This window comes from Oenanthe melanoleuca, chromosome 13 (assembly GCF_029582105.1).
Source record: "Oenanthe melanoleuca isolate GR-GAL-2019-014 chromosome 13, OMel1.0, whole genome shotgun sequence".
NCBI classification, from domain to species: domain Eukaryota; kingdom Metazoa; phylum Chordata; class Aves; order Passeriformes; family Muscicapidae; genus Oenanthe; species Oenanthe melanoleuca.
Window position 1 is genome coordinate 7,312,284 of NC_079347.1, and position 15,018 is coordinate 7,327,301.

At 45.0% G+C, this 15,018-nt stretch overlaps 1 protein-coding gene across 1 annotated transcript; it reads right to left on the reverse strand.

The window, feature by feature from the left end:
• Nucleotides 1-598: 598 nt before the first annotated feature.
• On the reverse strand, nucleotides 599-14,179 carry LSM11 (LSM11, U7 small nuclear RNA associated). The gene is made up of 4 exons (XM_056502521.1): nucleotides 13,763-14,179; nucleotides 9,924-10,063; nucleotides 9,097-9,180; nucleotides 599-7,646 (listed from the first exon to the last, which is right to left on the reverse strand). The coding sequence occupies exons 1-4, from the start codon at nucleotides 14,172-14,174 to the stop codon at nucleotides 7,260-7,262; spliced, it is 1,023 nt and encodes a 340-aa protein (XP_056358496.1). The 5' UTR covers nucleotides 14,175-14,179; the 3' UTR covers nucleotides 599-7,259.
• Between the last annotated feature and the right edge of the window lie 839 nt (nucleotides 14,180-15,018).

Here is a 15,018-nt window from a genome sequence, read left to right on the forward strand (position 1 = left end):
GCCTCTGCCTCCTGCCTGGGATGGGGTTCCTGGGAGCAGGGTCCCTGCACAGAAAGGGAGCACCTGTTGATCCACAGTTCTCAAGTTGCAATAGGAATTACTCCTTCCAGCCATGTACAGGACACCTTCCACTGTCCCAGGTTGTTCCAAGCCCCATCCAACCTGGCCTTGGACACTCCCAGGGATGGAGCAGCCACAGCTTCTCTGGGCACCCTGTGCCAGGGCTTTACCACCCACAAAAGGAAGAATTTCTCCCTAAAAAGACAACTCTGATCCAAACATATCAGCATCACTAACCATGGGATTAGAAAGGCTCCCGGAAGGCAGGTTCCCCACTGGCTCTGCACTCACTGGAGCAGATGCTTGGATGCTGGCTCTGGACCTCCCCAGTTCATGGAAAACCATCTCCTGATGTGGAAGACCACATGCTAAGTTAACAGACCTTGGAGAGACCAGGCCACTGGTGTTACATTTATCAACATAAAGTTCGCTTCACTTCTGCATCTCTAAAAGACAAGTATCATGGTATTGTTATTTTGCAGATTAATAACCTTTGAACACACAAATGACTGGTTTGTTCCCAGTTATGTGAGTGGATATCAGTGCTTTATTCACACCTGTGGGTCTACACATCCAGCAACTGTCCTAACCACAGCAGTCTCAATTCCTTCACTGACACAATACACATCACTGTATTGCAGAGCACAAAGAAGTTCATGCTTTGAGGCAAACTGTTACATGGATATATTTATTGCATTGCAGTCTTAGCAATTTTAAATATAAACATTTATATCTGGAAAGCAGAATATTGCAAGTCCAGTATTATCCAGTATGTTCATAGCAGCATCAGCTTCCTAAGAAACAAAATGTTTAGGAAGACAAAGAAGGAATTACAAACAAGTTACACCCTCATTTATTACTCTGACCCAAACATGGAACTGCAGCTGTGAAACAGATATTGAAGTCACCAAATGTGACCTTGAAGACAACAGTGATTTCAAGACTGAAGAGTGTTTTTGTACCTGATTCCCCACATGGTTTTTGTGTGCCAAGGTGAGGTTAACTAACAGTCAGGAGCCTGGAGAGCGCAGAGGGTCGATGTATCTGCATCACCTGACAGAGTTTTGATAACACTGGGCACTTGTACAGCATTTACCATTTCCCCAGCTCCTTGCAGGCAGGCAAGGAGTGCTCCTGGATGTGCTACAGCTGTGGAGCATCAGGGAGAGGGATGGAAGCGACCTACCGAGGCCATTCAGTGAGCGAGAGGCAGTGAAGAGAGCAGAATTTGTCAGCCCCTGACTTCCAGTTCCCAATTCCAATCAGTCTGGTGGCTCATGCTGCTCGTCTGTGGCTCCCTAAGGAAGTTTTATAGGTGACTGATTGGTTAACAAGTCCCAGACTGTGCAACTACAGTGGGTGTGTGCACCACTTCAAAAGAGGTCAACCCATCTGCTCCCCTTGTAATGCCCATTTTAGTTTTAGGGAAACCAAACATTTCTCTCATCTTGTCCTCTCAGAGTAATGTGTCAGCTGAAGACACCTTGGCACAGCTGCACTTTGCTCTGAAGCAGTGGAAATCAGAAGCAATCTCTGAAGGAGCAGCTTTCATTTCTTTCCTGAGGGAGAGCACTGATCTTTTCAGAGGAAAAACGGATGGATATGTTTTCACACAAACTGATCAAACTACTTTTCATTCTAAACAAATACAAGACTGACTGAAAGTCTCAGGTGTACTAATTTTGTTCAACAGAGTCATCCAGGTGTACACCAGAAAGCTAGAAGCTAATAAGATAGTTATCCAGGAACATCAGGAGGCATTTTCCTTCCCTGACAGGCCTTCACTTCCACCAGCTTAGAGCAAGAGCACTTACAGTGACATCTGAAAGGACTTGTAAACATCATGAGACAATCATTTCTGCTATTTCCCCATTAAAGTAGTCGTTTCTCCTGCACCCCAGGAAACCAACAAGGAAAACCAAGCCTGCTCCATCCTCACCACAAAAGAGCAAATTTGCTACTTCCTTCTTCTCCCACTGGGTTTCCTCTGCAAAATGTTAAGAGGCAGGATCAAACATGTCAGTCATTAGGGGTAGAAATTCCAGGAGCAGTTCAGGTGCTGTGAAAGGCTCACAGCATAAGGGAGGCTGCACTCAAGAGCTGGCTCAGCATCCTCCTCTTCATCTACACAGGTCAACTGCCCAGTGCTGGCAGGATTGTGCCCAAGGCACAGGCTAGAAAGCCCCTTCCTATGTCAAGAAGTTATCACCACCTGAGTAATTCCTCTCCCCTTCTTTGTCTTTGCCTAATATCCCAGCTAATGCTGCTCTCTGACAGTGTGAAGCCATTCCCCCTTGTCCTGGCACTCCAGGCCCTTGTTAATATTCTCTCTCCATCTGTCTTGTAAGCTCCCTTCAGGTATTCATAGGCTGCAATTAGGTCACACAGAGCTTCTCCAGGCTGAACAATCCCAACTCTCTCAGCCTTTCCTGGCTTGCAAAACTTTAATTACAAGCAGAATTTCACAAATTCTGTATAAAGTTCCTTTTCCAATACTATTTCTAGTCAGCAGCAGCCTTTCCTAATGTTCTAACAGACTGTCTTAGGATTGCTATTAGTACAAACTTGAATTTTTTTACGCCAATGTCAAGAAGCGAAAGCATGAACTGAAGTAGTTCTGGGCTGCAGATGCTGCAGACCTCAGCATTCATATTTTACACTTGGCAGTGCAGGCAGGAGAGAAAACATCCTTGTATTAATTGGCAGTATTTGCAGTTATGCTGTGAGGCAGACACTGGCATATACCTGAGCAGCTTGTCAGGCAAGAGCTGTCCTGGCTGAGGGAATCACTGCAAGGTGCAGGACTGTGCCTTCCAATTTTATGCAGTGGCAGAGCTTGCAGTGATCTGTTTAATCAAAGACAGGAAGTTTACCTTCATAAACTCATCCTTCAAGATTCTGGATTAAATAATTTCCCCCTTTCTCACTTAGGTCAGTGCCAGTAAGAAACAGAAAGGGTGAGTGTGGGCAGAATGTTGGACAGAATGTCAAATACAATAAAAATTGGACACCTTTTTTCTCTGCCTCTTTTTATCCTGCACACCTCTTTACCTGGTGATTCACCAGGGCAAGTGGATGACTGCAACAACAAGCTGGGAAAACCTAGCACTTTGTGAAGGAAAATAAGTAACAAAATTATTTCTCAAAAGTTTCAAAAGATTAGTTTACTCTAAAAAGTAACATTATCCAAGATAATGAATTCTTCTGACCAAACCATTCCAAAAAAATCCAAAGAGAACAGTATGAAAATCAAGAATAGTCAAAGCCTCTCTGGATTCAAAATTGGATGGGGTAACATTCCTTAGGGAAGGGTAAAAACCAGTGGGCACTCACGCCTGTTCCTGCTGACACTGCCCTGCTGAGGGAATGCCACAAAAAAAAAGAATGAATCCAAACACTAAAGGAGAAGAAGCAGATGGAAAACAGCACTCACTGATTAAATCAGTAATCACCTGCGGAGGACATGCTAAGTACTTCACTCTAGGTCAGAAAAAAACCTTCCAGGCAATTAACAAGCTGGACAAGTCAGTTAAGAAAAGGAACCAAACCCACACTTTTTTATAAGATTCTTTCCTCATTTGGCTGTACCTTTTCTATTACCACAGCCTAAGAAGTGTTTGATAAAAATGAAGCACCTGTGCAAAAACATTTCCTAAGAAATAATGCCAGAAACGAGAAATTATTTTAAAACTTTCTCAAATTATCCCAATGCTTCTTCAAAGTTATTGCAGAAAACTGCTCCCTGCAGTAACTGGGAACCTCATCCCAAACACACTTTAAAGAACCACTGCTAAGCACCAGGCTGAGCAAAGTTCTAGAAATACAGGACAGGTGGCAACCTGTGGATCCTTTCCAGGGAGGTTTTCATATCTGTCCAAAGTTTTTTCACTCTCATGTTGCTCTCTGCTTCTTACTCTTCATTCCTTAGCACAAAGACTTTGGTGTGTTTGTGCTCATAGCACCACTGCAGCAAGAGAGGAAGGGCTGGGAGCAAAAAACTTTTTGAAGAAAAAAAAATCATGTTGAGTTTGGAAAAGGAAAGCCATAGAAAGGAACAACAGAAACAATTAAAAAAAAAACACTGAAAACCAAAGTTCATGTGTTTCCAAAGGTTGTTTTCTTTTTCTTTGTTTTTTTTTTTTTTTTTAATAACAGATTTGGGAGAATACTTCAGTGAGGTAGAAAAATCCATTTCAGAACATGACATTCAATTTCATTTAAAGAGCAACATTATCTGAAGTATTGAACAAGCAAGTGACAACACACCTACAGGATCACTTGCTTCATCACAATCACGATGCTTGAAAGAGACAAAATCCATAAAATAGCATTTTAATAATGCATTTTAAAAATATACAATGCCAGAAAAAGTGGGGAAAGGAAGACAGTTTGGAAGATCTGAAGTTGTAGAAGAGGAAGCAACAGTATTTGGGAAGCAGCTTGGAAATTATGAGAAAGGTAGACTGGAAAGTAGGAAACAAAAGAACAACCAACAAATAATTCATTAAATCTAAACTGGGAGAGAGCAGTTTAACCAGCTTCATAGATGAGAGGAGGAACATTTTACCAATGAGGTAGTGCAAAAAAAAGTAGATTAACTATAATCCTTAACCAGGTTTTCTCACCAAGGTGATGATTCTGGAAGAACAGGTCAGGGATGATATAAAAATCAAGGCACAAACTTAAGTCTAAGCACCAGCATTTTTCATAAAATGTAAACAAAGAAACTCCTAGATGTGAAGCAACAAACATCTGTAAGGTTTCAGGGAAAAGCCCATTAGGAAAGGAAACACTGAGGCTTCCAGCAGCAACTGAGAATTTGGGGAAGTGTCAATTGACAAGGGAGGGCAGCACAGCCATGAAAACATTCATAGTAGTTGTATCTTAGTTAATGCACAAGGCATGAACTAAACAGACAAACAGAATTAAGAATATGAGGTGAAGAAAAGCAAGAATTCAATGAGCTGTCACTGTATATCAGCCTGAGGGAGATCTGACACCCTTTGGTCAAATATGAAGGAAAGAGGAGAGGTCAAAACCAGTGGCCTTTGGTACTAATAGAAAAGGCAAAGAAGAGTCATCCCAAGCAGCTGAAATAAAAACAAAGCTGCCAGAAAAGAGAGGAAAATCCTCACAATCTAAACATAAGGAAGAAAATATTCACTTGCAATGAAAGCTGCTGGGAAGTCAGGAGAAGACATAAGCACCTTGTTTCTAGCCACACATGTTCCTAGTAATTTGTGAGGGTTCTGGTTAGTACATTGAAAACCAACCAGGAAAGGGTGCAGAAGCCAGGAAAACAAGAACAGTCTTTGTAAACCAGAAGTTAGAATGTCCTGAGGAGACAAAGTACTGACAGGAGAAAGGAAAGGGAAAAAGAAAGAAAGGAAGGAAAAAAAGGGAAAAACTGCAGAGCACATGAATGCAAACACAAACAGCAAAGAAGGGAGGGGAAACAAGAAGCTCCATGAGAAGAAACTTTTCAGTGCCTAGACTCAGTTCACAGAGGGATGGAATTACAGCAGTAAAGCATTGTTTCAGAAGAAGCTATAGAGAATACTTAATTTTTTTCCTTTTCTTCTTTACCCTTGATGAAACTATTTTGCCTCAGCCACACTTTTTATTCTGTCCCAAGCTGAACTTGACTTTGAGCTCAGTGGCTGAGCTCATCAAGCCCCATGTCATGTGAAATGTTGACATAAGTTTCAAGCTCCCCCAGAGGCAAACAGCTGCTTTGTGTGCCCAGAATGCCTGCTAAATGATTACTGTGATTCACCCAAACACCAGACATATCCCTAACGACCAAGCAAGCAGAATGCTGCATCTGCAGCAACTGAAATTCATGCCACCCACAGTACAGCCACTCAGTTTGAGAACTCAAGGCATCTATATGCAATATAAGTCCTGCTATAAAGCAATTTCCCAACTTCAGCTTAAACACACAGAGCTGCTGCAAAGCACAAGGCAGTTGAGATGAATACAGAATAGCAGCATGAAATCTCCTTTGACAACAAAGGGAACAAGCTACATAATGGAACAGCTTCATTTACCCTCAAACTTCTGCAGGTAGGTTTTTTGGAAAGCAGTTTATACCTGCAGAACCCTGGCCTGACCTGCAATAATTCAACAGCCTTGCTAAAATGAAACACTGATGAGTTGAGTTTGACTTTTATCCTCCAAAACCTTTTCAGGCGCATGTCCAAAGCTCAGCTGGAATTAGATGATGCATCCTTCACAAGGACAAGAAAGACTCATGAAGATTCCTGCTCCATTAGAACTACTGGAGACAGAGCAGCTTTGGTTTCAATAGAGAGAGCCTGAAAGGTGTCTAAATACAGGACAGGTGTGCTCAGCACAAACACACCTGAGAAAAACCCAATCCTTGCCAGCTTCACTAAGTAGCAAGTGGGTGAAATACTGAAGGATAGTTTTCCATCTTCACCCACAGATAAACTCCAAACAGGGAGGTCTCTGGATCAGCTACATCATCTGCTTGCTGGTGACACAGAGCCAAAGCACAGCACTACAAAGAGAGCCTAAGTTTTGATACTGGAAACAAGTCACAGTCCCACCATCACCCATTTAAAGAGCAGTTTACAATTAAGAGGTTTCCTATCGCACAGGGCATTACAGAGCTAACTATGGCAAAGAGGCCAGTAGCCATCAGCAGGATGTGACTCCTGTACTTTATAACAATTTCAAAATGACTGTCAGAATTATGCCTGGAAAAGAGGACATCCATGGGAGAGCAGGAGACAAACTGCTGGTTTCATTAGCAATTTCCTATTGATATTACTCAGAATGTGCAAAAGAGCATTTCTGATTTATTGCAGGTCTTATTTACCTTATCCTTAAATGTATGCCACATGTAGCTCCTGTAAGAGAGTACACCAAAATTTTCATACAACCCTCTCCATTTAGCTTCTTTTTAAGAAACAGTAGGATCTGTGCTTAACTCCCTCATATCACAGAAACAGCTGCATTGCTGACCTTTTCCTGAGACCCCCAACAGGGATTTAAGGGGGCTGCTTTGGCATCAAGCCCAGGATGCTCAAGTTACAATTCTTTCCCCTACCTTGTGGTGGCAATGGGAAACCAGCCACGGTACCATCCTATTCAATGACAACTCTAAATAGCAATGGGAGCTGCAGCAGCAAGTCATGCTATCAAATAAATATGCTGACAAAGGCCCAGCCAAGTCAATGTGCTAAATGGACAAGCAAGACATTCTCTCCTCGAATAAAGATCTGGTTGATGTGGCGTGTGAACACCTGCTGATAATCCACCTTGGGCCGCCTCCTCCTCCGGGACTGGCTCCTTGCTCGGGCCCCACCAGCACTGGCCCCCTCTGTGTGGGCAGTCCTGCTGCCCACATCAGCTTCACTTCTGTCACCTGGGGTCTTCTTCTCTCCAGCTCTGCCCAAGTGTTTCTGCCTCTCATACTCCTCTTCTGCTCTCCCTCGTCCAGATCCAGCTCTCAAACTCAGCGTCTGAGAGTCATTTGTCAGGGCCAGCTCCTCTGAGACAGTCTTTGAGTCAGCTCCCTTCTTCCCCGAGGATTCCTGCAGCTTGAGTCTGTCAAACAGCTGGAAAAGGACAATTGTATCTATGACCGCACTGGTAAAACAAAAGAGGCCACCTGTTCCACACTTTTACATTGTATTCTCATGTATAACAGATCTCCATCAGCAATAAAGACCATGTTTGCTTACCGAAGTCAATCACTGACAGAAGGTGAATGAGTCTCTTGCATGGTCATGACTATCTTAATGTGAGCACCAGGGGACTTAATCTTGGGAGCAACAGTGCTGGGTGGTAGCCTTTAACCTTGGTCAGGAGAAACATAGATACCAAGTTGCTCCTACAGCTCACTTTTCCCCATGTTCTTTTAATGCTGTCAGACAATTTTAGAGAGATTTCCACCCTTGTGTCATGAATCCCTAAGATAAGGGGCCCCCACTAGCAAAGTCTGTACACTAAAAAACTGTTCCCCAAAACAAAGTAAAAGATGACGTGTGGATATTCTGGGAGGTGAGCAGGCCACAAACAACAGAAAAATGATAAAAGCTACAGCAGCAGACCCAAAGCACTGTATGAACTCATTAATCTAAGAGTACATGGTGCTGAAACTGGAAAAGAAATTGCTTTTACTCTGGCAGCAGACAAGCTTTTATGAAATAATGACAAATGAGATTTTTTGGTTAGCCTCTCTCTTCCCAGCAACAGGATGGAAAGCCAGTGACTGTGAGAGTGAGCTAAAGGAACAATGACAACTTGATTATTTTTAACTAATCTTTAAAAAAAGGAAGGGTGGGATCTATGAGAAAACAGATTTAAAAGGCAGGAATTTGAAAGCAAACTCCTCACAATGCAACAGTTTAAATGGTTTTTGTGATGCTCCTCTGATGTTCAAAAGGCCTGGAGCTGTTGCCATTCAACGGGCACTGCCCTGTCACATTTTTTTTCCCTTCATTGTTCAGAAGTTCATCTATCATGTCTTCAGTTGTCAACGTGGTAAACAACTCTATTTGCAGCTGGATCCTAGAGAGTAGAGAGCTTTGGAGATCTTGGGCTTCACAGTACCCAGACTGGAAGCTCAAATGACCAAAGAGCTGGTTGTTTCTCTGGCTGCAGACACAGACTGTGTTATGAGGAACCAGAGTACCAGAGGGATGCCCTGCCACGACAAACATGGACCTGATCAGCCACAGGTGCAAAAACAGACAGAACAAATCCCACAACAAAACCCACTGAGTGACCTTCTAGAAGCTCAGCATGTTACATTAAGCAGTGGCAGCAACTCTGATCTGATTCTAAAGTGGAGCTTTTGTAACACTGAATTACTAAAGTACTTTCAGAAACATCAGAACACATTTTGGGTATTTTTTTTGCTCAGTTCATGTTATTTTAGAGTCATCTGTAAGAAAAGGAGATAAAATATTTCAAATGTAAACATGGACTCCAAATCAATGCTCCCCTTTTATTACTTTGAAAAAGAACATCCTAATAAGAAAGAAAACAGGAGATGTCACTTACTCGGGTCAGTGAGAGCTGAGGTTCTGCATAGAAGGCTTTGCCCATTACTGGTTTCCTGTAAGTCTCATCCACATCTGTCAGGGCCTAAAAAAGATAAAAGAAACTGAAAGATTGGAATTAAAATAAAACATGAAGCAGCTTTGGACCAGCTTTGTGTCAAAGTATTATGAAATTATGTTCTGAGAGAAAATCCATCCCAGGAACAAGCTGTGCTTTGGAGCTGGTTTGTTAATTATCTAAATTGTACTGAAGTACAAAAGCAGCAGCAAAGTTCATTCTGCATTATATCCAAAATCTCTATTATCCTTATATGCAAAATCCTTCCCTCCTCCCCACTTCCAAACTTTTCACGCCTCCAGGTTCACAAATATTTAATAGCTGCTTTTCCATCTACTGTCTTAAAGATCTTCCCAAAGTAGAAAACAGGGAAAAGCTTTTGTAACTGGCAGCTCAGTGATGTTAGTGAGAGAAAACAGAGAAGCATCCACCATTACAAAAAGATTGGGTTTTGCAGAGAAAGCTCTGGAAGCTTCTGATATTCCTCATATTCCACCTTCCTGTGTTCTTATACAAAACCTCTGAAGATGCTGGGAACACTTCAAAGATTCTCTCTCACCTAAAACTTAAGATGTTGGGCACATCCCAGATGTACCAGTCCAACACCAAGTACCACCTAAGTCTGAAACCCAGCACTTGGTACCAGAGCAAATTAGTTTGTGAAGCACAAAACCACATCAACCTTCCCCATATGCCATTTACTTAAACCTATCACAAATTTCAAGTTTTCAATGTAGCAGTTACAAATCAAGGGCTGAAACAACAATTACCATATTCCAGAATTTGTCAAATGCAACCAAAAAGCCCGTGCAGACTCCACGAAGCCCTTTGAAAGTGCGGATGTGGACGTTGATCCTGACACCATCTCGGACACAGCGATGGAGCTCCCCCAGTGGGCTGCCTTCATGGACTAGAACAGAAAGAGAACATCACCAGTCTTCACCAAAATACACAGAATCATAGAAGAGAATAGTAGAATGGCCTGACTTAGAAAGATGGATGAAAGATCATCTTTCAACTCTCTGCCACAGGCAGGGACAGCTTCCACCAGCCCCATCCAGCCTGGCCTTGAACACTTCCAGGGATGGTGCAGCCACAGCTATTCTGGACAACCTGTGCCAGGCCTTCACCACCCTCACAGCCAAATTTCTCTCTAATATCTAATCTAAACCTACTTTTTTTTTTTCAGTTTGAAGCCATTCCTACTTTTCCTGTCATGACATATTCTTGTAAAAACTCTCCCTTCAGTATCTATCTAAAAACCATGTAGAAATCCACTCTATGTACAAGTATGGCAGAGCTTGGCACAACACTTGTGTTCACAACAATAGCAATGAAGAAGCCCCAAGCACTGTAGCACACTGTGGTTGCCATTACCAGACCACCAAAACTCTTCTTACAATGAGAAGCCCAAAGACTTGAGAAAATGTGAAGGTTTTGCTTTACATAGCCCACAGCCAAATCAGCCTTAGCTGAAAATCTTTTTGCTACATTTCAGAAACATGCCAAGTAATCCCAACTGTAAATAAAAGTGGTTGAGAGGGAACAGAAAGCTCATGGGGGCAGAGTTAGTTTCACAGAAAAGACAAATGCCTGGTTAAGGCTACCTCAGATTAGTTACGAGCTGCGAATAAAGAATTGTAGCAGATTTGTTCCTTTTCTTTACAAGGGGATTTCTGAAACAATGAATGACTCAAAATCCTTCCACTTACTAAACTAGACCAGTTTAAACTGATGAAAATGCATTGTTTCAGTTAAAATTTCAGCAGCCAGCTGAATATCCTTCAAAGCCATACAAGCCTTCAGCAAGGAAATAAAATTACTCTAAGGAGCAGCAGCAATTAAACCATGCTAAACCTCAGGGCAATAATGCTTTAACCAGGACAAAAGTGGAGGAACTCAGTAAAAAAGTACAGCTTGTCTGGCTCACACAAGCCTTACCTGCACACCAGAAATCTTTGCAAGTGTAACTTATCTAGAGGGGTAGATACTATTTACAACTTTCACCCAGGCCTTGGTACCCATTTGTTTGTGCAAACACAGCCCCAGGATTGCTGTACAATTCCTACTAAGAGTCAGGGAAAAGACTTGGTCTGAAATCTCACACAGTTCTCCACATTAATAAAATATGTGAACCAGAGATGATCTCTCACCTTGTGCTTTAGGGACTGTGCATTCAAGGTTTGATTTACATACCAGAAAGTGCTTGTTGTAACTGCAAAGTGACTGTGTAAAAACAGCTGATCTGCAGGACTGGGCTGCAGGGTAATTCATGGCCACAGCAGGGATATCTAAATCAGTTTCCTCTGAATTAACCTAATCACATTTATTTTTTGAGATCCACTGTCTTCTTGCCAGCCCTCTCCAGCTGGATAATTGCAGGAAATTGGTTTCATACAGAGCATAAGCTGTCTGAGCACCTCCCAGCTTGCTTAGGGGGTCTTTCCACGAGTCTCTGTGTCTCCTTCAGCTGAACTGAAAATAAACTTATGTTCTGGAATTGACAGATCCATCACAGGAACCTCAGATGACACCATCATCTTATCATATCAAATTGATTCTTCCAAACAGAAAACAGTATTTTTTCTAAGCAACCCTGAGAACTTACATAATAATTTAAAATCCAGAGTTATTTATAGATTTTAAGTTCCAATATTCCCTTTAAGTAGGAATTCTATCAACAATTTTACAGAATTCTACATCCAACCCTTATTTCCAAATATGCCTCTGCCTCTCAGTACCCAGGAAAACACTGCAAATCTCTACCAAACCTGCACTCTGCCAACTTTTTCTTGGTGTGTAAGGTTCTGGCTCCTCCATGGCAAACCTCCAGCTTCAACTGAGCAAAAGGGCAGAACATACCATCCAAAAACCCTTCAACAACCTGACATTCTCAGAAAAAAATAAAACCAGCAATGCAAGGCATTTATTTTTGGAACACACCTCCTCTGCAAGCCCCAAAGGCTGCAATCAGCAGGCTCAGCACACGACTAAATCTGTCTGTGCATTCTGTGCTGTATGAACAATGTTTCAATAGATAGGAAAAAAAGTTACTTAGTTGGTACTCAAAATCCAACCCTTACCTGCAAAAAATAAGCACATGTTTAATACCAGGACTCTGAAAAATTACTCAAAAACTACTGTAAGCAAAGGGCAAGCACCCCATAAAAAGTGAAAATAAAGATCTAAACTCTGGTTTAGTTCAAGTCCTTGTCCTCAGGGCAGATTCTATTAAGAGACAAGATTAGAAAAACCTCAAGAGAAAAGTTGAAATAACTGAGAACACTATCAAATACCTTTCCACCTGCCCTGCACATGAATTCTCTGTCCCTTGGTGAATGCAAAGTAATGATAAATAGCTCCTCATGAACTGATCCAACACAGTCCAAGTTCCAAACACCTGTGGTGCAGACATCCTCCCAGTTACAGGGAAAGCACACAATTTTGGCTATAAATCACTCTTAAAACACCCCAGACTGCTGAGCAGCACTTTCTGTATCAGTTGTGCCAGTCTTCTTTGTACTCCAGACACGGATGTGTGGCTATTAAGTATGTGCTCTTAATGGTTCTTAATTTCTACAGTGTTTTTTTTTTTTTTCCTCAATTTTCATGACCAGTGCAAACTGAGAATTCCTGCATTTGTGCAGAACACCAAGTGTGATACTTCAGATCATGTATCATCTATAGCAATGAACACATTGTGTTTTAGTGTCTAAGCAATTAGCTTCCAAAATGAACCCCAGTATTTTTAATTAAGTGCACTAAAGTCACATCTCACCTGATAGCAATGCCATTTGATTCTTACCATTTACCCTGACTGTACACACAACATTTTTACAAGAAATACACATCATCATCACAGCTGATGAATTTACATCACAGCTGTCTCACACCTCAATCCACTGTTCTGCCATCCTGTTATCAGAAATGCCAGTATTTCTGCCTGCAGGATGTTTGGTTAGTAACCAAATAACAGCAGCGTGTTACAGACTTACCCTGTGGTCATGGTTTAACTACACCCCGGACTGACCCAATTACCAATCCTGGTTTAAAATAGTACTTTTGAGAATACAGCAGTGTCTCTTCCCTTTTCCCCTTAAAACCAAGAGGATGTATGTAATTCACCAATTAACAGAGCAAAACACCACCACAATAAAGTCAGTGTCATCTCTGCGTGAGCAGCTCTGTGAAATGCTGTTCCTCATTCCTGCACAGCATTTCAGAGAATCACGGAATGGTCTGGGCTGGGAGGAACCTGAAAGCCCGTCTGGTTCCAATCCCCTTGCCATGTGCAGGGACACCTTCCACTGTCCCAGGCTGCTCCAAGCCCCATCCAACCTGGCCTTGAACACTGCCAGGGATGGGGCAGCCACAGCTTCTCTGGGCACCCTGTGCCAGTGCCTCTGCACCTAAGTGTCATTTCCCATCAAACTAAATCATGCCCCCCACACACACATTGTCACCCAACCGCTCGCCCAAGCCATCGCTCTCTCCTCACCCCCAAACTCCCCCAAACTCCACTGCAACTCCACCGCGCCCAGCCGCACCCGAGCACGACCCCAGCCCTCACACCCTCCCTCAGCCCGGGGCCGCGCTGCCCGCGTCTTACGGGGCATCCTGGTGAGGACATTGCGCGGTGCCCGCCGCCGCCGCCTCGCCGTTCCGCCTTCAGCCCCCTCCTGCTCGGGGCCCGCGTTCACCATGAGGCTGCGGAGGCGCTGGATGCGCTCGGGGTCGGCGGCGGGCGGGCCCCGGCGGGACGCGCGGCCGGCGGGGGCACCGCGGCGGGCGGGGGCGGCGCGGCGGCCGGGCGGGCGGCGCAGGCCGCGCTGGAAGCTCTCGTACTCGGCGAGGTTGTTGAAGCAGGGCGCGGCGGGGAAGGGCAGCGGCGTGCGCGGCGAGTAGAGCGCCAGCAGCGGGTCGAAGCGGCTGGAGCTCACGTCCAGGCGGCCGGGGCTGGGCGAGCGGCGGCGGCAGCCCCGCGGCTCCGTGCCCGCCGCGCCCGCCTCGTCCTCCTCCATGCCGGGCTGCGGCCGGCCGCGCCGCTCAGCGCCGCCGCCAGGGGACGCTGCCGCGCAACGCCGCGGGCCTGAGGGCGGAGCGGCCGCCATGGGCGGGACGGGCCCGGAGGGAGCGCGGGGCTGAGGGACCGGAGAGCACCCGGGTCTGAGGGACCGCGGGGATGAGGGACCGGAGAGCGCCCCGGTGTGAGGGAGCGCGGGGCTGAGGGACCGGAGAGCGCCCCGGTGTGAGGGAGCGCGGGGCTGAGGGACCGGAGAGCGCCCCGGTGTGAGGGACCGCGGGGATGAGGGACCGGAGAGCGCCCGGGTCTGAGGGACCGCGGGGATGAGGGACCGCAGAGCGCCCGGGTCTGAGGGACCGGAGAGGGCCCGGGTCTGAGGGACCGCGGGGCTGAGGGACCGGAGAGGGCCCGGGTCTGAGGGACCGCGGGGCAGAGGGACCGCAGAGCGCCCGGGGCTGAGGGACCGCGGGGATGAGGGACCGCAGAGCGCCCGGCAAAGGCCGCCGAGGTGGTGAAGGGTCTGGAGCAGCACTCTTTTATAAGAGACACTGCGGGAGCTGGGCCTGCTTAGCCAATAGACTCAAAGTGGGGGTATCAAAAGGACAGTGCCAAATCTTCGCGGTGACAGGACGAGGAGCAGTGCACGTAAAGTAAAACACAAGAGATTTCACCTCAACGTGAGGAAAAGCTTCTTTACGTTGAGCGTGGCAGAGCACTGGAATGCTGCCCAGGAGTCTCCTTCTCTGCAGATATCCCAGGCCCACCTGAATGCGTTCCTGGATAACCTGCTCAGCTGTCCCTGCCCTGGCAGGATGGTTGGGCTGGATGATCTCCAGGAATCC